Consider the following 23,216-nt stretch of genomic DNA (forward strand, 5'->3'; position numbering starts at 1 on the left):
ACAATAGGCCAGGATGAATGGGAGTGTGTTTGAGAGTGCACAATGAGGGGACGGATATTAGCCCAAGGCTTGTTCATTTACATGCACTGTCCTGACCAAATAAACCAAACCTATACATCACTGACATCATTTGCCGTTCCTAACCCTAATCATAACCCTGATTAGGGTTGTTTAACCCTAACACTAAGGCTATATCCACACGAAGACAAAACGCTTATGTTTTCAGAAACTTTCTTTGTAACCACGAAACCAGCTCAGTAAATGTGAGCGTCCACATGGGTCGACTCAGGTCTGTGAAAACGGCGCAATTCCTCTTCCAGGCCTGTGTGAGGCGCTGTGACGCTAACACAGAAAATAGAACAAGATGTAGAGGCGCATGGAATGTAAACAGTGAAAATTAAACTGATTCAAGGATTTAGGATCTACAGAAGAGACGAGGAGGAGAGTTTATTCTTCAGACGTAATGGGACTAAAGCAGAAAAACCTGTCAGTGACTTTTACTGTCAGTCCAAAAACACAGACTGACTCGTGTTTTTCTACTTGTCACCTGTGGCTTGTGGACGGCAGTGGAGCAAAGAGCAGCGGAGTAAAACCATCATAGATCCATGAGGAAAACTCATTATAAGGTCAGTAGATTATGGATCACAGACACCACTCTGGAGCTGTGATGTCATCGTTTTAGTAAAGGTTGCAGAGAAGTCGTAACAACGGCGCCGCGTAAAGAGCGTTTTGAGATCTTTCCACTCTGGGACCTAGTTTGGAAAATGTTCGTTTACAGACCCCCAAAACGCCGGGCTCATATGGACGATACACTGGAATGATAAAATATCTTTGCGTTTGGTCCTCAGCTTGACTTCGTGTGGACAGGGCCTAACCCCCTGATCAGGGGGACGGCAGGTAACAGGTTAAAGACCCTTCGATTATCGTAATGGCTCTGAAGAGTCGTCTGCTTGGAGGGACGTTGGCACCGCTCCGATCTCAAATCAGGGTTATTCAACATGTTGGATTGTTTTGACCTGATTTCTCCTGGTGTGTGTTGAGCCCTGAGGACAAACGAGCCACAGCCTGTTGACTGTGACGTGTAGCCAATCACAAAGCGAGGTGACCGGGCGACGAGGAGCACTGGGAAGCTGAAATCTAAACAGCCGTCATGGCGCACCAGAAAGTCCGGTGGACGTTGCAGATGGTTTTTTTTAAGTGAGCACCTGAAAAAAGAAGTGGAAATGAAAAGAGAAACCGCACGTCGCCGGGTCTGAATCCTTTACATGTTTTAATTATTAAAATTGGTCTATTGAAACACAATAGATTATGACAACAAAGTGTACAAATGACATACAAATATCTCCTATTGTCCGTCACTTGCTCTGGAAGATCCATTTAGAAAAAGCAATCAAAGCAAAAGGTATTATGAGCAACAAACTTCACGATGAACAGTCAGAACATTCACTTGTTTCCTAGACGTCTTCACATTTCAAACTTCCTCTTGCGCTTTAGTACAAAACCAAAAAAAAAAGCAGAAATCGCATCGCAGTTTATCGTATGTGTAAAATCCTCGTCTTCGTCGCAAAAGTTTCTCCGAGGTGAGGAAAGGGTTGGCGAGGCGGCGGAAACGTGACGGCTGAAGCGAATCGTAAGCGTCTCCTTCACCCAAACTGCGAAGGACAGATTTTTGTTCGTTCCTTCAGCCAAACGCCCGGAAATAATCTAATAAATATGCATCTCTCAACACCAGAACGTAATGGAGAAATCTGATAAACGAAAAATATAGGTGCGTGGATTCAAAGCTTTACTGGCTCATCGCTGGAGAACACAAACCTAAATCATCTCTCTTTTTTTAACGCTGAGAAGTCCTCAAGATGGCGTCTGTAATCCATATATCAAGCAAAGGTCATGTGACTGACGCCATATCGTAATAAAGCAGTGGTTCTCAACTGGTGGGACAGGATTGAAACGTTCCTACAGGACATTCACTTCTGTGTTTATCTACTGACGAAGTACAAAAACCTGAGTCAGTGGAAATGATGCATTGATTTACCTTTAAAATGCAGTGAAAATACTACTCAAGTAAAGTACAGATCCTCAAAAACATGTGTGAATCCATAAACTGTATTATGTTGTGTCCAGTTAGCTGCTTTAACCTGCCATAGCTGGTTTATCTTGTTTTTTTTTTCATGGCATCCCCTTAAAGCAATATTATGTCATCAGCAGCTTTGTACCATCTGATAAACATGGCTCAGATCAGAGGAATAGTGACTTATAGTGACTTATCCATGCATTTGTCTCCAGAACATTGTCTCCAACATCCAGAACGCTGCTGCTCGAGTCCTGACAAGAACCAGGAAATACGACCATATTAGTCCAGTGCTCCGGTCTCTGCACTGGCTTCCTGTCACTCAGAGAATACACTTTAAAACAGCTCTGCTTGTTAAGAGTCTTTTCATGGTTTAGCACCAAAGTACATCCCTGACATGTTACAGCCGTATGAACCATCTCGGGCCCTGAGAACTTCAGGGAGGGGCCTCCTGGTGGTTCCCAGAGTCAGGACTAAACACACTGAGGCTAAAGCTAAAATCTGGAACAGTCTTCACGAGGATGTGAGACAGGCCTCAACTCTGACAATGTTCAAATCCAGGCTGAAAACAGTTCTTTTTTTCTCGTGCATATGAAAACTGAAAGTATTGTATCTGAACTCTGGCCTTTTACTGTAATTAATTCATCTTCGTGTTGATGTTTTATTGTTTGATTTGCTTTCTTGTAATTCTATGCATCTGTGAAGCACTTTGAATTGCCTGTGTATGAATTGTGCTCTCCAAATAAACTCGCCTCCCCTATTCACAGCAGTGTTAATTTCGTCGACTAAAATATTCAGTCTTAATTTTAGTCAAAGTGTTATTTTTGACGACTAAAATTGGACTAAAACTAAATTAAAAGTTTTTCATGAGACTAAAACTATGACTAAAATGTCCCAATATTTAAGTCGAGTAAAATAAGACTAAATAAAAATGAAAGGGAGAGACTAAAATCATCCAAACTTCTATTGACAAGCCTCAGATCATTTAAATTCACTGCCAAATGAACAGCTCTGAGCTTTGTTCATGTGGAGCAGCTCCATGAAGCAGAGGAACAAGATTAAATATGATTATAATGAATATCATCAATGCAAAGTCGACTAGATTTGTCCTAAATTCAGTCGATTTCGAATTTCAGTCGACTAAAACTAGACTAAAATTGAAGATATTTTTTTGACTAAAACTCGACTAAAATCGAATTACATTTTCGTCAAAAGACTAAGACTAAAACTAAATTAAAATATGTTGTCAAAATTAACACTGATTCACAGAAGCTTCTTCTTCGCTCTCGTGATCAGAATGAGACAAAGGACCTGAAGATGAGACACCCAGCTACAAACAGAGTACAGTGCACAATGTCAGCACACGGGGGAAACCAAGCAGCCTCTCTTCAAAAGGATGCATCTACACGTGAAATCTGAAAGCCACACTTTGAGGAAAAAGAAGTTCAAATTTTAGCCAGAGACAAGACATGGTTTGAGAGGTGGGTAAAGGAGGCTATGTTTGTGAAACAACTACACAACAGTCTGACTCTGATTGTAGCAAATGCAACCCTCATTTGGGCCATTGCTTGTCCTTATATGGCGATAGTGAGTCCCCGACGCCAAACCAGTTGAGAACCGACTGTTTTAAAGACCTTTTAGATGAATATTTTATGAAGTCCAGTCCAGAATTTGCACTGAGCTAATTTAGACAGTCTTTTACTCTGGCAATTCAAAGGCTCGGGTGAAATGGCACCATCGACAAGGAATATAAGCAAAAAAAAAAAACATTTCACAGACACGCTCGATATGATTGTGCGCGGACCGTTCACCCTTTGACATCAGAACCTCCCCGCGCAGTCGGGAAAGTTAATAATTCAACGTAAAACTGCTTTTAACCTTGTTGGACGGCTATGAGCGACTGCGACACTATCCGTGTAATTAATGAAGGAGTCCGTCATTAAAACCCACTGTAATCATGGTCGTGTCTGTGTTTTGATTGCGCTCCACACGAGAGTCTTGAAGATGAAAAGGGCCGACAAAAAAACACGCCCCGGAATGACGCTGGGCTCGTCCGATCGGGGCGGAGTGATGAGAAGAGGTCAAAGTTCGCGCCCTCGTGTTTGCGGCGGTGAGATCCACGTGGTGTCGCAGAGTTCTCCGAGGCCGAGTGGTGAAAAGTGAAATGAAGGGCAGGTAAGAATAAAGTAGAACTCTGTCTGTATCTGTCTAATCATATTTAACCTCTCAACCCACGCTTTAAAGGGGCTAGATGCAAGTTAGCCATTTTATACTCACTGCTGCCACCTCAGGTCATACATGTAACTGCACCTTCTACATTAAGCTCGTGCATGACGGCAATTCGGAACCGAAATAAACACGTTTTTGAGAGACAGTGCAGGATTTTAGAGGCAGTTGTGGTTTTTAAACTCTGTATAGTCCCTTTAACCAAGTGCATATGCTCTAGTTCAGCTTTGCCCAAATCTAAGGCCTGATGTTTAGTCGATTGATTGGTGTAAAACGTCCAATGTTCATTTGCATTTGTTCGTTTTCGTGCAGTAACTGATTTTATGTGGACTTCTCCAAGTCCTATGTTAACTGATAGGAGAAAAGGGGCGGGCACAATTCATGGCTACCAGAATAAGGTGAATAGGCTGCAGTACCGCCTCATTTGAAAGCTAAGACCTACAAAACTCATCTGAATGGAGCTTTATACTTGCGTTGTTGCTGCACTTATTTGGCACTTTTTTCCATTGCTTTTTTTGACACATTTCCATCACTTTTTTGTAGCATTTTTGTCACTTTTCTGTTTCTCTTTTGTGGCTTTTTGTGTCACGTTTTCATCACATTTCTCCAACACTTTTCTGTTTCTCTTTTGTGGCTTTTTCGTCACATTTTCGTCGCTCTTTTGTTGCGTTTTCATCCTTATTTTCGTCTCATGTTTGACACTTTTTTCAAGACGCTTCTAGTTTGGGGTAAAGCCAAACTGGAGAAAATGTGCTCGGTTCAGGTGGGGGTTGAAGAGACTAGATGCAAGTTGGTCATTGTTATACTCACTACTGCCACCTCAGGTCTTATGCGTAACTGCAGCTTCTATATTAAGTTCCAGCAGGATTATTTTCCATTCTGCACATTAGGACATGGCTGGAACATGTAGGGGGAGGAATATACTTAACTTTCACAATTTTAAACTCTGTATAGTCCCTTTAAGAGGTAAGTCAGTGCCCTCTGTTGGACACGTGTGGAATTTTTGGCTGCCTCCTAGTGGCTGGAGTGAACATCCTGGTTATTTCTTTAAAAATTCATAACTATGACTTACTGTTTGTGCGAAAGAAGGCGAAGAGTGCAACAACTTCACCCTCTCTATTCCATTATATTGTTTTCAGTCAAATTTCCTTCACATAATTGGACCCAGAGGAATATAGTTTAAGTAGCGTCTTGACCTGCCCTCGTTTCACCCCCACACTACGGGACAGCGGAGCGCCGTGACGTCATGTGAGTGCCCTCCGTTACTCCAGTTGTTCCGTGTGCTCCATGATCCGCAGCTCTCTCCGCTCCTCTCTCACGGACGCCATGTGCCGGCTGCGCTCCTGCTCCTCGTCCGCCAGCTCCTCCTCGTCCTCGTCTCCCAGCTCCTCCTCGTCTTCCTCCTCCTCCTCCTCCTCTTCCTCGTCCTCCTCCGTGCCGTCCATGGAGTCGTCGGCCGCGAGCATCGCCTGCTGCATGGCCAGCGTGGCGGAGTCAGAGGACAGGGACTGCAGGCTGTCCATACTCAGGGGATCTGGGGGGGGCAGAGAGAGAGAGTGTCACTGATAATGTTCAAACAGCAGGTGGCACTGTCTCGCACTCCAACGAACCGCTGTCAAACAAAAGCTACTGGTGAAATAGTGCCATCAAGTGGTGCAATGCTGAACATGCAAACTTTGAATTAATTCACACACAGCCTCCAGGCCCTCAGGTTTCATAAAACTGGCTCATGTTGCCGTCATTTACAAAAAAAAACCCACATCTTTATTTATACAGGGAGGGTCCAAGGAGAATACAAGACTCTTTTTTACGAGTGCCCTGTTTTAGAGCAGAGCATAACGATACAATATTTACAAGAAGATTTTACAGGTTAAGTTAAAGCCAAATGTGTTTATACATATCTAGTACAGTAATCTAGTAAAGAGACAAGATGCAAGTTGGTTATTTTATACTCACTACTGCCACCTCAGGTCTTCTACGTAACTGCAGGTTCGCTTGTGCATGATGGCACTTCAGACCCGAAGTAACAACTTTTTGAGTGACAGTGCAGGATTTTAGAGGCAGTTGTGGTGAACAGGTCTGAAACATGTAGGGGGGAGGAAAATACTTAGTTTTAACTATTTTAAATACTGCATAGTCCCTTTAAAGGAACAGGCCACCGTTCATCCATACTGAGATATGTTCTTACCTAAGCTTAGACGAGTTGATACGTAAATGTCTGATCTTTGTGTGTGCGCTCAGTCACGCAAAACGACCAAAGATGTTGTTAGCATTTGGCCTCTCCCAAAGTATTCCTATAGCTCCAAACGGGGGTGAAGTTGGACTCGTCTAAGCTAAGGTAAGAACATATCTCTGTAGGGAAAAACGGTGGCCTGTTCCTTTAAAGTTTTAGATGTGAAAGAGGCACTAAAGAGTTCAATTGTGAAGGTCTTTGTACTTTTGTGGGCGGCGTAATAAGAAAAGCCTCTTTTTCCTGTTTCACTCTTTACGAGTTTTAGAACTAAACACTTGTGTGTACAGTTTACTTGAGCTGTAGTTTAGTTCATATCAATGGTTTCATTAGGGATAATTTCTGTCCTTCATTTTGATGGACAGGGTTGTAAAAAAGCCATCATAAGCTATTTTTATCCGTCATGAATTAATCGCTCATTAAAAGCATTTTTAAAGAACTGTATATACCCTATATATAGGCAATAATTAGGAATAAAGTGAAATCGCAGGATAAATGGAGCAAAACTAAACATCAGAACAGAAATGTGTATAAACTTGTGCATAAAAGTGTCAGAGGCGGACGATGGAGGCTCTAATACAAATGTAAAGTGGAGCTTATTATTTGCATTTTCTCCATTTGAACGTCAGTTAATGTAACCTCTGGTTCACTTGTAGATACTCATAAAGCTTCCCAACAAGCCCCTTCTAAAGACCAGCCAACTTTGTCATGTGGTGACAGGTGATGAGTTCTGTATTTGTCTCCAGTTATAAAACGGATATCAGAATAATAAAGTGCATCAACAGGTTTAAGCACAGAAGGAAAGTGTGCATGTTATAAACGCTGTAATCAAGGACTGATAATAAGGAGCTTGAATAATTTGGGTTTCATAAACCAGGCTCACTCTTAATGTAAACAGAACGCAGATTTAAGGCACTTTTGCTCTGAAGGAAAAAGAAGATGTTTATTACTGAAACAGATGTTCATTATCGTTGAGCAACACTATTATGAAACAACAATATTATGAAACAACACTATTATGAAATGGATTAACTCAGAACTATGATGGGTAGATTGTTGATCATTGATGGGTGTGTCTGTATTTGTTATATCAAGGTTTCCACCATTTTAATGCCTTATTTTGATAACTTGTACAATAAAAATAAAAATATAAACTTCAGCACAATCAGCATCAATTATGATAAGCACTTTCCCAGTAATTTTATCAAAGAAAACATGGCACTTTTTATTCAACATGGAGAGAAACAGCCTTTTGAGATGAACTGTTTTCAAGGGGATCTTTGTGATCATGTATTCTATATTTTAAGCATAAAAAGATCTTTAAGCGTTTACCAATGTTCCACACATGTATAGATTAGTTTAGGCTATAAAGCTGCCCATGTTATGCTACACGCCTGCATAAATAATACAGTTTGAGACTTGAGATCATGGAATATCCCGTGTTTTAAGTTCTGGCGTGTGTTTTGTCTGCGCTCACTGTCGGAGTTGTTCCCCGTCTGGGATCTGTGCGTCTGTAGGACCCCGGCCACGATGGAGTCTGGCCAGAAGCGCTGTGTGGGACGGTGTTGGGACTTCATCTTCTTGGCTTTGGGAGCGGGGTCTGGGTTACTGGCGTCCAGCATGGGCTGCAGGATACGCCGACGCGCATTGATGAACCTGTGAACGAGAGGCAGCGGTGAGGAGTGGAGAATCTGCATTTGAACAGTCAGAATGGAGAGGTTTTGTCTAAGAAGTTACTTGGCCTGACTATAAGAAACAAATCACAAAGGTGGTTATTGTCACTTGAAATAACTTTAACATTGCAAACATAGTTGGAGACTAGAGGTCATGGAGATGTCTCGGGTACGTCCCCCGGCAATAAGTCGAGTCTCCAGGTAGTCTCGGTGAAAACAAACCAGTTTGATTCAGCAGAGACTCTGTAAGCCCTTTTCCACCAAGCTGGTGCTGGTCCTGGTTCTTGGTTCCAAAATCTGGTGCCGGTCGGGAACCAGTTAAAAGCTGGACCAAGAAACGAGCACCAGTGATGTCAGCGGCTGGGGGCGTGGCTCTCTCCTCCAACAAACAATCAATGTTAGTTAGTTTGTGCTTATAACTTCCTCGAGAAGCCAAAACAGTCTCTGTGGAGGAAACTGGTGTTTTGCTTTATGCTCTTTAGCTAAAACAAGAGGGAACAGTTAGAAAGAAGAAATCAAAATGTTAATGGCTGCTGTGACAGGAACATAAACTTATTTTTCTGTATTTTATAACCAGAAGTGGCTGTAGTAAGATGTTATTATCCATGTTTTATGTTGACTTCCCAAAGCGTTGCTATGACAATAGGCACAGCTCTCATTTTGGTGGGAAACCAAGTCAGTATGGAACCAACCCGGTACCAGAACCAGCTCTGAACCAGCCCAGAACCAGCACCTTGGTGGAAAAGCCCTATGTATGGTCTCCGTGTGGTCTCTGTGTGGTCTCCGTGTGGTCTCCGTGTGGTCTCCGCGGTGTCAAGCAGCTGTGGCAATGTTACGCGATGTCAATGCAATGTCTGTGAGACCTGTCGGATACCGAGGAGATCTGAACGAGACTCCATGCGACTCTTTCAGATCTCCTTGGTATCCGACAGGTCTCACTTTATTGGTTTATTTGGGCTCATTTCCATCCGTCGTCCCCCATGTGCACTCTCTATCACACTCTTATTCAGCCTGGCCTGTTTTACATGTTTTTAGTGGTAGGGAAACCAGAGTACCCGGAGGAAACCTACACAGACACGGGGAGAACATGCAACCCCGGACCTTCTCGCTGTGAAGCACGAGCTCTAACCACTGCACTACCTTTCCCCCCAGAGACATTGCATTGACATCACTGTGACACTGACGTCTCACAGGTCGAGGACAACAAATAGTATTTGCGACACAACCGCTTGAGACGGCACCCACATGGAGAAAGCGGATCTGTTTGTTCCATAGATATAATAATTAGAGATAGATTAATACCTATTAAGCCCCATTCATAGAAAAGGTCCCGAGTCCTGTGTGAACCGCAATGGCTGCTCTATCTCCTCCTACGCAGCCTGTTCCTTAAAAGGGCAAAAAGGTGGGAAGCCTTGCGCTTACGGGCGGAGCCTCCACAGAGCTCCAGAGTTTGATTGACAGGCTCTGGAGCCAGTCAATATACTGAAAATGCTTCAAAATTTCTGGCTGATTAACAAAAACCAGCGTGGTTAAAGATATTTCACCTCCCCCAGTGTGGTCACATGGGTCATAGTGATTTTTAGAAAAAGAAAAACTCTTTGGAGCCAGGCTTTTAAGCTGTTCTTAGGAGTTCGGTGGTCTCATTAGAATCAATGCCTCCAAGTGTCTCTTGGAGTCGCCCCTGGCCACCAGGGGGCGGTATTACAGCAATGTCGGCTCCCCACCATAAGGACCAAAGAGAAGCACGTTCCTTGCCCATTGGTTTGTTCTCATTGAGACTGCCTGGAGACTCGCCTTATCTCCAGGGGACGTCTTGGAGACATGTCCGTGACCAGCGGCAACTCGAGTCTCCAACGAGTCTAAGTAAGTAAGTAAGTTTATTTATATAGCGCCTTTCACAGACAAGGGTCACAATGTGCTTCCCATAAAAAAATACTGTAAAAACAATACACATAAGTCACATTACATTATGTCAGGGATGTACGCAATAGAAAAAAGCACAATGAGTATGATGAGGCGAGAAAGCCTAAACAGGTGCGCCTAAAGTTGACACATGAAATTGTCCACAGAATCTAACATGTGCAGAGTCAGGGGCAGCTCATTCCAAAGACGAGGAGCCTTGAATGATCTGTCTCCTCTGGTTTTAAAACAAGTGCGAAGGACAATCCACAAGTTCTGGGTGGAGGACCTCAGGCTCCTGCTGGAGACATAAGACCAGGGCCTTGATGAATTCAGCCGCCTGACCATGAAGAGCCCTAAAAGTCAGCACCAGGATTTTAAAATTTGATTAATTACACTCCAGCTAGTCTCCAGGCCGGTGAGATTATCTACAGATTATTTTTACAATTATTTGATTAATCACTTGGCTGTGAAAGGTGAATGTTTGTAGGAGGCTCTTAGTGCTAATGAACACAACACTCTAGGGACTCCATCTTTAAAAACAAAGTGTTCATGTCATTTTTGCTCTAATTGAATCTGTGTTTACGAGAAAATGATTAATTACAGACCAAAACGACTGGACTCACACAAAGAAATAGCTGGCAATGGTAATGTGAATTTTGTAGTGGATTCTAATGGGAAATACTGTACTAGAACAAGATTTTTTCCACAATGCTTCAGCCCCTGATCCTAAGCTTCTGCATGGCACTTTACCCACCTTGTCCGAGCGTGACTGTGATAATAAGATGCCCAATTTATAATTTCTGTAAGAGTAATACATCCAAAAAAAATGTAATAAATATGTTGTACTAATCAACTTTGACCAGCAGATGGCAGTACTGTCCCAGCATAGAAGCACCAGCTTTGACTCCCACTCAAGGCCACATAAACTCCAGAGATTTGACAATATCTGCGACTCTTACCAGTTATTTACTTGCAACAGTGTGAGGCTGGTCTGCGCCGCGATCTGCCTTTTCTCGTCTTCTGTCGGGTACGGGTGCTGCGGGAGAGAAACACGACAGCAACGTTAACGTCTGGCAACTTCAAATAAGTCTGTACACAGGAAGGTTTCACAGGATTCACAACAAAGTACAAATACAGGACGACCGTGAACAAGATATAACAGCTTAGTATAATCGTTACAGGTACATTTATGCAAAACATGATACATTTCTGGATGATACTTGCTGAAATGTTTTTTTGATCCAGTAGGATATTGATTGATGCCAGGAATGGGCAAACCTTTGGATGCCAGGACCACATTGGCTTTTTGACCTTGCCAAGTGTTGTGGTTTGGGACGTTTCATACAAGTACAAACAAAACACTTGCCAATATAAATGATCTCTCTTTATGTCAGTGAAAACATTGATGTTCACCCTTTTTTTCCAGTGCATGTCGTTGGCTTGGTCAATGTTTTTTCCAGGGCTTGACGGGCCACATTTTGCCCCCAGGCCTTAGTTTGTCCACCTCTATCCCATGCTGACACCCAGAGGCACAATACACACCACATGGAGAATATGGATCCCACAGTTCCCTTTTTGTATTTGTCCACTAAGTCTTAATATGAACCAACACAAGATTTATTTTTGCCTTTAGATCAGGGGCCAAAACCGACCCTCCATCATTTATTTATTTATTTATTTGTTTGGTCGGGACAGTGCACGTTAATCTCTTATCCCCCACCTGAACCGAGCACATTTTCTCCAACTTTACTTATACCCAATGGGCGCTGGCTGCTCTGCTTTATGACCACGACACTGTGGGGCCGCCATTGCTCCGCCATTGCTGTAGTACCTCCATATCGCCACTAGGCCCCCATTGAAAAGCATTGGAGTTTAGACACCTTAAAAACAACTTTAACGCCTGGTTTCAATTTTTTCAACACTAGACTAGGCTGGATGTTCCTCCTGAGATAGCGCTGGGTTAGTCACAATTTATGAAAAATAGAAATCTCGTACTTAATGAGGGTTGGACTGTTAGCATTGGAGCAGCGCGAGCTACACGTCACGCAAGGTCGCGAGTCTACGGTGAAAATCCCGCCCTTATGTCCTTTTTAGGAACATGCTTCGTCAGAGCTGGGGAGGGGGAGTCTGTAAATCCTCCATGAATTCCCCCACGACCGTGGTCATTATGGTAAACGGGGAGGAGTGAGCAGAAGCTGTCCATTATTTTTTACAGTCTATGCTTATACCACACATTTCGTACACGTGGCAGCTCAGTCTAAGGATGGTCTAAGGTCTAAGGATAAAAAACATGTGCAATAGGTGAATCCTCCAGCCCGGTGTTTCTGACTATCCGCCTGACTCCACATCATGGAGATGGGTCCCTGGGTCCCCCACTGCTGCTGCCCACTGCCCCCTACGGGTCGTCCAGGGGGGTTTAGGGATGGGTTAAAGGCAGAGGACACATTTCGTTGTACAGCTCATTTATAATGACAAATAAAGCAACAAACAAACAAACTAATTACAACAAAAAAAATACAAAAAAAGCAACAAAAGGGCGACAAAAACATGCTGGAGAAAATGTGCTCGGTTAAGGCGAGGGTAACACACATGGGTCTCATGCATGTAAACACGCCACGCTGGAGTATACCCTAGTCCATAGTCCCCCAGTCACACTCTCAAACACACTCTCATTCATACAGGCCTATTGTACATGTTTTTAGTGGTCGGGGAAACCGGAGTACCCTACCCTCATGATGATTATATGACGAATAGTATAACACAAGAGATTAAAATGCCTGTTAAAGAGATTAGATGCAAGTTGGTCATTTTATGCTCACTACTGCCACCTCAGGCCTCACGCGTAACTGCAGGTTCTATATTAAACTTTTTGAGTGACAGTGCAGGATTTTAGAGGCAGTTGTGGTGAACAAGTCTGGGGTCATTCTACACATTAGGACATGGCTGGAACATGTAGGGGGAGGTAAATGCTTAGTTTCAACATTGTCAAACTCTGTATAGTCCCTTTAAAGGACTCTAGAAATGTGAAAAATACCTTTAAAATGTCTCAGCAGAACATTTAGGCCAAATATGATGCTTTACTTCGGCCTAAAATTGGAGATTCCAGCCCTTGTTCTTTTGAAGGTGAAGAATATCATCCCTCCACGAAGCGAACTTGCCCTCCTCTGCTTTCGATCAACTAAATCACTTTCAGCTTTTTTGGGGTAAATTTCATGTCTATTTGATTTATGAAACTGGGTGAGTGAGTTTTTGTCTGAATCTTGCACAAGCTGACTTTATCGACAGTTTTCACCCAGATCAAAACACGAGCAAGCACCAAATTGTTCCTGTCTGAAACCCTGTTTGCATCTGAGCTTTGATATTACATATTCTCATCAGACAAAGAAACTGCCCTGGAAATATGACGGTGAGCTGATACGTTGATTTGTGTAAACCGGGACACAGAGCCGCGTATGAATCACAGTTCACACAAAATCTATGCAAAGCCTGGTATTGTGTCATCAAAGCCGTTAAGATTTCTGCACTTTGTGTACGTGTTTCTTTACTTTCAGAAAGAAAAGAGGAAAGATTGTGTTAATCCACGGATGTTGTTGCCTTGGCGTATTTCTATGGTAACTGATAGCATTTATTTATAACATCTCAAACTTTATTGGATTTTACGTTACGTGGCAACAAACAGACGGCATCTTTGGAAACGGCCACAAATGGCCAGAGGGAAAACCATAGAAATCATAGAACTGCCTTTATCTCTGAGCCTGTTCCTACATCGAATAACGGACCCACTTAAATGTAACGCGCTATCCCCCAGACAAATGAATAGGGAGGCCATCGCAATATGGCAATGTATGTTTTGTCCTTTTTATAGCATTTATATAATTTATGTGGTTTCTTTAACATTAATATCTTATAAGATGGTGTTTAGTGGCCACTGGATGTGTATATGACCAACAAAAAGCAGACCCTTGACTGATTTACATTTCTGTATTATAAGTAGGGGTGGGACTTTAATGCGTTAATTTCAATTAATTCATTTCAAAGATTTTAACGTCAAGCCGGAACTCCCGAGCCGGAACTTTTCTATTTGCGTGTTTCTGACGCACATCCGCCCACAACAGCGATGGACAGAGACGCTTCACTCGGCCCGTTGGGGACTCAGTTTAGTTTTAAAAACATCCTGATGGGACGATAGTCAGCAGTTCTCCTTCCACCGTAGTTACTCAAGTCTAAAACACCATCTCAATGTAAAACATGTTCAAACACAGAGACATCCTCAATGCTAATGTTAGCGTTAGCCTCAAACAAACGCTCCAGCCACGCCCACTCTGAGCCACAGTAACCCTAGCCCTTGTCAGGATAAGAAATGACACTTTGATTTCTGTTTACAGCCATTGTTAAACACTTATAGGCGCTGTTTAATGGCCCTTTTGCCCTCCTTTTTTTTTAACTTTTATATAAGTGTGGCATTATTATTACTGTTTAATGAACTCTACAAGTTACATGAGTGATCAGAGTTCTTAAAACACTTAAAAGCTAAATAGCTATAAATGCACTTTACCTCTGTTACTTGAATAACTATACAGATTTACAACAATAAATACATGTGTCCATCTAGTTATTGAATAATTTAGGTGCAAAAAATAGTTGTTTTTGGTTTTCGATTAAAATGCGATTAATTGCGATTAATTACAGACTGTAATTAACTTGATTAAAACATTTTAATCGACTAATTTTAATTTTAAGTAAAATCTCAAAAGGTCTGTACATTCATTAATGATTTCTAACAAGGCTTTGACCTCACCTAAGTGTGGTTGAACGGTTGTCAACAGCTGAAAACATCTGGGTCGGTCATAATTTGTGATGATTAATGGCTAATGCTAACGGCTACAGGAGAACTCGAGGAAACAGAACAACTGTTTCACCCATAATTAACTCCACTATTAAGAAATGCTGAATTATGGATGCATTTTCTCCCAAATAAGGAAAGCCCATAAATATATAAAAAAAACAAACAGAGAATGCTAACGATAATGCTAATGTTAGCTTCATGCTAAAAGATAATGGCTAACTTCGAGTGTAATTTTTCTTACTTCTTGTGGGCAATCAATAAAACCATTCATGACTTTATTTGTGTGCGTTGAATATGCTTATAGTCCCCAGGAAACATCTAACAAGAGTGATAGGCCACACCCCCTGGTACGACAGTGGAAAAAAGTCCCCTTAACTTTGGTAATAAGAGACAGTTTCATATTTCTGGATAAATATTACTCAGATCGGTTGGATTTACATGGATTTTACGTTAATGAAGAAAACGGATTATCGCCTTTTTGCCAGAGAGGGAAAGATATGGATAATCAGCAGACCTTTAGCTTGAGCTGGATAAACAGCTCAAGCTAAAGGTCAGCAGCTAACGTTAGCAACTATTCACCGCAATGACTTATATTTAAGCAGTTTATTCATGAAAAATACTATACACGCGATTAAAACGGTTTCATTTAAAGACATTTGGTCTCATTAGGGCTGGGCGATATGGCCAAAAATTAATATTTAAATTTTTGGGGGCTTTCTCGACAACGATGATGAAGTCATACTTTGCAAACCCTCTGAAATGTGCAAACACGTGCTGCAAACCTCTCAATTTACATTTGCTTTGTTCCTCAAAAGGAGAATTGTCCTGATCAGACGACAAAAGGGCAATTTTTTTCTCTCCATTGTTCCATATTTTCCCCCAATTTATTGCCTAATTTTTCCTCCATTTCCCTTGCATTTTTCCCAATATTCATCCCAATTTTTCCTCCATTGTCATTGCAATTTTTCCCAATTTCTTCCCCCATTCTTCCGTATTTTTCCCCAATTTTCCCCCCAATTGTTTTCCAATTTTTTCCTCCATTTCCCTTGCATTTTCCCCAAAATTCCCAGCATTTTTTTCTTCATTTCCCCTGCAATTTTCCCCAATTTCTTCCCCCATTCTTCCGTATTTTTCCCCATTTTTTTTCCACTATTCACCTCCATTTCCCTTGCATTTTCCCCAATATTCACCCTAATTTTTTCTCCATTTCCTCTGCATTTTCCCCAATTTCTTCCCCCATTCTTCCGTATTTTTTCCCAATTTTCCCCCCAGTTGTTTCCCCAATTGTTTTCCAATTTTTTCCTCCATTTCCCTTGCATTTTCCCCAAAATTCACCTCAATTTTTTCTTCATTTCCCTTGCATTTTTCCCAATTTCTTCCCCCTATTTTCACTAAATTTTTTCCTCCATTTCCTTTGCATTTTCCCCAATATTTACCCTATTTTTTTCTCCACTTCCCCTGCAATTTTTCCCAATTTCTACCCCCATTCTTCCATATATTTTCCCCAATTTTTCCTTCATTTCCCCTGCATTTTTCCCAGTATTCCCCCCAATGTTTTCTCCATTTGCCCTTCAATGTTTCCCAATTTCTTCTCCCATTCTTCCGTATTTCATCCACAATTTCCCCCCAAATTTGTCTCTATTTCCCCCCCCACCTGTAGACCCCACTACAAAGTGCCCTGACCGTTACATTGTGCACTATATAGGGACAATACAGGGAGCAGTGTGGACATTCGGACCCAGCCGATCTCTACTCAGAGTAGAGTTCCTTTCCTCTCACCATGAGATGCTGAAATAACCAGGAGCGCATGATGTTGGTGGCGTGTTTGGGCAGGACCCCCCTCTTGTTCTTGCACTTCTTGTCTTCACTGTCCAGTAGCGAGGACAGGTCCACGTTCACCTGCCGTTCACAGAGGAACAGAAGACACAGAGAAAGAAGAGAGAGACTTGTATCAAGGAAAAAGGACAACAAAGGCGGGTGGCAGGGGCTTAGTTATTGTTGCCACGGAAACAAAGGGAGACTACCAATTACCTATCTCCTTTTTTTTCTCTTTCCTCTTTTTTTCCTGTCGCAAGGGCAGAAACACCTCCTCAAGTGTCACCATGGTAACGGAATTTGAGTAATGATGCTTAAAATATATATATATTTTTTTAAAAAGTGGCACGCTTTGACCGCGGGGAACACAAGGGGGTCGGGACGCTTTAAAGGGCACTGTGTAATAACAAACAGACATGTGTGACAACCATGTTATAACATTTGTAAAAAAAAGAAGAGAAATCTGAGCCAGACCAAAGGCTAACGATGCTTTCATGTGAACTGGGAAGCTTGTTTTCCCGAGAGGAATCGTCAGTGTTCCCAGTTGGTTTGTGTTCATGTGTTTTTTGATGTTGGAAAGTGAGGATTTTGACGTCAGCTCACAGTAAACTCAAGAAAGTAGCAGTTTTTAACCTAATACCTGCCAGCTTAGGGTTAGGGGTAGGCTTAGGGTTAGCAATTAGTTATATCCAAATCTCAAAGGTTATTGTCTGGAGAGTTTACAGCCTATATGCCAGTGTGATGCCTCATTTGAACATTTGATATTTGTGAGATCTGTGTGAGTGAACTTCACATTAGCCGTTCCTAACCCTACTCATAACCCCTGACCCTAAACCTAGTCTAAATCAGGGGGGACGACAAGTGGCAACTGGGAAAACGCTAGTTGCAACCTCATGAACACGATATAACCCACACATACAGCCTCGTACATGTTGTGTCCTTTGGGAAGACGACTAGCCAACCACCTGTGGCACTTTGACCACCACTGCTCTTTGGATTTCAGGCTTGACAATGCTCTTTTGTGTGACTGTTTTGGTTCAGCAATGATCTGGACCGGGCCCGTTCGTCCGTCTTGTCTATATCCGTGCCAGGTCTATGTGACTCTCCCCTTCATAAGGATGGGCCTCATTCACGAACGTTCTTAAAAGGGGGGGTATTATGCAAAATCGACTTTTTCAAGCTTTACATCATGTTATTATGTCATTCCCTCATTAAAAACATGCCTGAAGTGTTGCCTTGGCACATTCACGTTTTTTTGAGTAATCTGTAAAAACTCTGATGGCAGCCATTTTAGGGATAGGTTTGCCTGAGTCCTCCTAGGAACGCCCCCACCTCCTGGAGACGCCTCCGAGCTTTCGTCACCAGCCGAGTAACCACTGCTCCTCAGCAGAACCCCCTCCCCACTGATGCCACAGACAGCGTGTGGAGGGGGCGTGTCTGAAAGGGTCAGAGGTTCTTAAAGAGACAGAGGCCTATTTCAAGACATTCACTACAGCCATTTTGAGAGAGCAATTTTATACAAGGCAGTTATTCTAATTTACTGCATTTACAGACCAACAGAAGGTTTCATCATCATTGTAGTGTGATATAGACTGGTGCTATGTGATTGAAAAAAGCATAATACCCCCTCTTTAAGCACAAATTTGATCTTAAGGCCTTCTTAGAAAGATTTTTGGCATTCACAAAACTTGAAAAGCTCCTCTCTAAGAACAAATCCTAAGAACACTCTTACGCACAAAAAATCTCCAGTTCCGTTTACAATCCTGCTCCTGATGGGACCCAACATTCTGAGTCATATATAGTTGTACATATTAAATCATGTATTAATTAATTCCAGAATGCCTTTATACAGAAACAAGTTGGTAATATCACTTATAGCCTACTTTTATTAATGCACCGATGTGTTACTGCTAAAACTTTTGAATGTGGCCGTTCACATATAATGCAGGATTAGATGCATAAACATAATTTGATAAAGATGAACGTGGACCTCGATCCTGCGCCCTTATTCAACTCATTTTGTAACTTTTTTGTCTTTTTTTAATCAATTTTTTCTTTTTCTTTTTTCTTTTTTGGTCACATTTTTGGTCATTTTTTGGTCACACATTTGTCACATATTTTTTAACTTTTTTGTCTTTTTTTAATGAATTTTTTCTTTTTTTTTTCTTTTTTGGTCACATTTTTGGTCATTTTTTGGTCACACATTTGTCACATATTTTCAATGTTTTCTCACTTTTTTTGTCAATTTTTGTCAATGTTTTCTCACTTATTTTGTCACATCTTCATCATTGTTTTCATCTCAGTTCTGTCGCTATTTTCACACCTTTTTTCCAGAAGCTTTTGGATTGGGGTAAAGCCAAACTGGAGAAAATGTACTCGGTTCAGGTGGGAGTTAAGGGGTTAAGAAGATGTTCCTGAATGAGGCCGAATGTTAATCGAGTGTTAATTATTGTCTTTTGGTGCCAAGGGTTTGAGAGTAGCACCGTTTCGAAAGACAAACAACAAAGCCAGTTCAATTGAATATATTAGTAAAAAAATGAAAGTATATTTGCTTCAAACTACAAGAGCAATAAACAGTCATCATCAAATTACTGAAAGTATGCGAGAAAACAGCTTCTTGTCAAATTTAACTCTCGTCAGGCAAAGCTCCAGCGCAAACTTTCAAAAGACCAATTTACTCCAGAGTGACTCAAAGCGCCTCACGCTGAGTGCGACTGGTTTGATTTGTGACTTGAGCGGGGGAGCGTTCTTCACGAGTCGAGCGCGAAAGGACACGTCACTGTGGCGACTGACAGCCGGGAGCAGCCTGCAGCTCCATATGGAAGTGTGTTTGTGAGGACCAGGCATCAATTCACTGTGATGGCACCGGCGGACCAATCAGAAACAAGACTTTTCAGAAAACAATGATGGCAACTTTGGCATTAAAGGGATGTTTCAGGATTTTTGACATAGGGCCTCATTTCCTAGTTATCCAGAGTGTTGTGGATTTCTGAAGATATTTTTTTCTTAAATTCATGCAGTTCTTATGTTTGAAGAGCTTAGTGGCGCTAGGCTAGTGCAAGGCTAGTGCATGTCTATGGTATCAGCTAGCCTGTGTTAAAAACAGTCTGACCCGCTCCACAGTGCACCTGAGGCAAATCACTTATAACGCCAGACTAACCATATACATGTCTGTGTTAACCTCTTAAGTCGCACCTGAACAGAGCACATTTTCTCCAGTTCGACTCAAATCTTGAAGCTTCTTGAAAAAAAAAAAGAAAAATGAGACACAAGGATGAAAAAGTCACAAAACCTCAACAAAAACGTGACAAAAAAAGCATTAAAAATGAAACAAAAAAGCGATAAAGATTTGACAAAAAATGAATTTAAAAAAACGACAAGCAGACATAAAAGTGACAAAAAAGTGATTAAAAAGTGTCAACAATCTGACAAAAAATTATTAAAAAGTGACAAAAATATGACAAGAAAGTGATAAAAATGATAAAAAGTGGAAAAAAATCGGACAAAAAACTGACAAAAATCGGACAAAAAAGTGATGAAAAAGTAACAGAAAAACACAAAAAATGGGGCAAGAAATTAGACAAAAACTAAAAATATCCTTCTAGATCAGTTTTGTAGATCTTAGCTTTCAAATAAGGCATTACTCTGGCCTATAGGCTGTAACCTCCTAGATTTGGGTAAAGCTGAAGTAGAGAATATACACTTGGTTAAGGCGGCGGTTAAGAGGTTAAAAGAATCATTATAACTGTTTTGCATTTATATTTGAGCAGCATCAGCTTCGTATAAGCTACGCAGCGGCGGAGTGATCTGCTAGAAAATAGTCCCTCAAAATGCGGTAATTCATGTGATACAAGGTCAGTTATATTCCAAAAAGTATTCTATCAACACAGACATTTATATGGTTAGTCTGGCGTTATAAGTGATTTGCCTCAGGTGCTCTGTGGAGCGGACTGTTTTTAATGCAGGCTAGCTGATACCATAGAAATGCGCTAGCCTAGCGCCTCTAAGCTCTTCAAATATAAGAACTGCATGAATTACAAAAAAAAATATCTCCAGAAATCATCAACACTCTGGATAACTAGGAAATGAGGCCCTATGTCAAAAATCCTGAAATATCCCTTTAATGTTAAAGCAGAACTAAGTAACTCATGCCCCTAGAGGCCATAAGCGCCACTGCAGGTGTCGTAGGATGTTGTCATAATTGTCCGTGAGAGTAAATACTACCCTGGCAGAAAAGACAAAGGGAGAAAGGGATATTGCCCATTGTGCCACAACCCAATAACACAATAGAGATTTTTTTTTTCACTCAAACTTGGTTGTAAATATTGCTTAAGTGGTGCTAGCCCGCAGTTAGCTTTGCCCGTTAGCCTGTTAGCTTCTTCTAGGCGCATTGAGTTGCCTTGTGTACGAAATGCGCGGTATAAATAAAGTTGCCTTGCCTTGCCTTGCCTTCTTCTTTGTGATTCCATTAGTGTGTCAGTGCAGGGAAAGCTGCAAGTGTGGTTTTCTGGCCAGAGACACCAGGGGGTTCACTTTAAGCAAATCTAAAAGCTTCTTCACTGGAGCTCACAGACCATATGCCAGTGTGACACCTCATTTGAAAGCTAAGACCTACAACACTAATCATAGCCTTTTTGTCGAATTTGCTGTGTTTTCGTGTATTTTTTTTTTGTCGCTTTTGTTGGTTGTGTTTTTGTTGTCATCACTCTCTAGTTGTGTGTTTTTGTCGCTTTTTTATTGTGTTATTGTCGCTTCTGCAGCACATTTTTGTCGCTCTTTTGCCACTTTTTTTGCTTTTAGATTTGGGTAATGACAAACTGGGGAAACTGTGCTCGATTCACGTGGGGGTTAAGAGGTTAAATAAGAGGTTAAATAAGAGTTAAAATAACTTTGCTGCTTCAAAAACACAAACATTGCCTCCGAATTCACCAAATGTACGGCAACACGACGGGGACAAACCTTCTTCTTTGTTGTGAGTCAGTGACATTTGACCATACATCTGCACAGCGCCACCTACTGTTCGTGGAGAGTGCATCCTTAGGCTTCAACAAATCAACAAAACACATGGACTAATGTACTTTGTAGAAAGGCAGGGGAGTCGAAAGTAACACAAATACTACTCAAGGAAAGTACAAATACAAACTTCACTATAATCACATCACTATTATGCGATATTCCCATAATGCAGTGCCTTATGGAAGAAGGAGAAACTACTGTATTCAGAGCAACATAATCAGGCCTGAGCCACATTTGTTTTAGAAAGGAAAAGAATGTCCAGCCAAGATAATAACCGTATATTATTCTACTTTTACATTTAATCACTGTGTTATTCTAAGAAGCAATTTAACTTCCTACATCAACACGCCACAGACTTTCAAATATAATAAGCAGAATGTTAACATCGAAATGATAATTGTTTGCACTGCGGGGTACGAGACCGCCTTTGTTAAGACAATTACGTGAGAAAAGCAGTTCCTGTACGTTAAGTCTGCCACAATGCCTTATGTCCACATTCAGACGGAGTGGGAAACCCCCCTCGCCGTCCGCACAAAACAGAACTCATTACAGTTGCAGCTGGGAGTCACGTCGGGGGCCCCTCGCTCCCCCCTCGGCCTGGGGAATGTGCGCGTCGGGGTCTGGCGGCGTGCGCGTGGCGGGGGCTTGAATTAATTGGTGGCGGGACGAGCTCCGGAGCGCGATTACTCCGGGCATGTCTGTCGAAGTAGCGCCGGGGCCTCGTCCAATTCCCATCCCCTGTGTAAGAGCAGTGCCCCGGCTGCACTCGGAGGCAGAGGGGGACCGAGCGGGACCGTCCCGGAACTGAGCCGCGCTACTAACCACTGGTGCTATTCAAAAAAACAGCACAGTCCTCCAGTTTAAAAGTCTGAATTATCATTAGCTCAGGCTTTGTAAACTAACCTGACTATAGGGCTGGGTACCTTTTTTTTCCCTCTCCCAATACCAGCACTTAAACGATACTTGGTTTTGATACAGATACTGGAACAATATTTTTTTACGACACCTATACTAAAATATCTGTCATATAGAACCACAAAACAGAAGAATAATGTTAATTTCTTCCATAATGGGCCAGATCTTGTGTTTGGTGAAAGGACTGCACAAACTCTAACTCAATGGCTGTTTTCCGAGTGCCGCTGTGGTTACGCTGTGGAACTAAAAAAAAAAAAGTTTCATCCAAATCCGAGAAGGTTCTGTGAATTTGGGTGATTTGGCACGGAATGACCCCTTATTTTAAAGGGATATTTCATGATATTGACATAGGGCCTTGTTTCCTAGTTATCCAGAGTGTTGTTGATTTATGGAGATATTTGTTTTGTAATTCATGTAGTTCTTACATTTGAAGAGTTACGTAGCACTAGGCTAGTGTAAGATTAGCACATTTCTACGATATCAGCTAGCCTGCATTAAAAACAGTCTGACACTGTTACGGCC

The 23,216-nt window shown here is 41.8% G+C and overlaps 1 protein-coding gene across 1 annotated transcript in view; it reads right to left on the reverse strand.

Annotated features, from left to right (window-relative positions):
- Positions 1–5,386: 5,386 nt before the first annotated feature.
- LOC306969876 (homeobox protein PKNOX2-like) overlaps positions 5,387–23,216 on the reverse strand; it is a 226,586-nt gene continuing 208,756 nt past the window's right edge. The window contains exons 9-12 of the mRNA XM_079565652.1: positions 16,728–16,847; positions 11,062–11,138; positions 8,005–8,183; positions 5,387–5,831 (exon numbers count right to left, since the gene is read on the reverse strand). Coding sequence (XP_079421778.1) covers positions 5,560–5,831; positions 8,005–8,183; positions 11,062–11,138; positions 16,728–16,847 — 648 coding nt within the window. The 3' untranslated portion in view covers positions 5,387–5,559. The remainder of the gene's footprint in view (positions 5,832–8,004; positions 8,184–11,061; positions 11,139–16,727; positions 16,848–23,216) is intronic.

This window comes from Gobius niger (assembly GCF_951799975.1).
Source record: "Gobius niger genome assembly, chromosome: 11".
Classification (NCBI taxonomy): domain Eukaryota; kingdom Metazoa; phylum Chordata; class Actinopteri; order Gobiiformes; family Gobiidae; genus Gobius; species Gobius niger.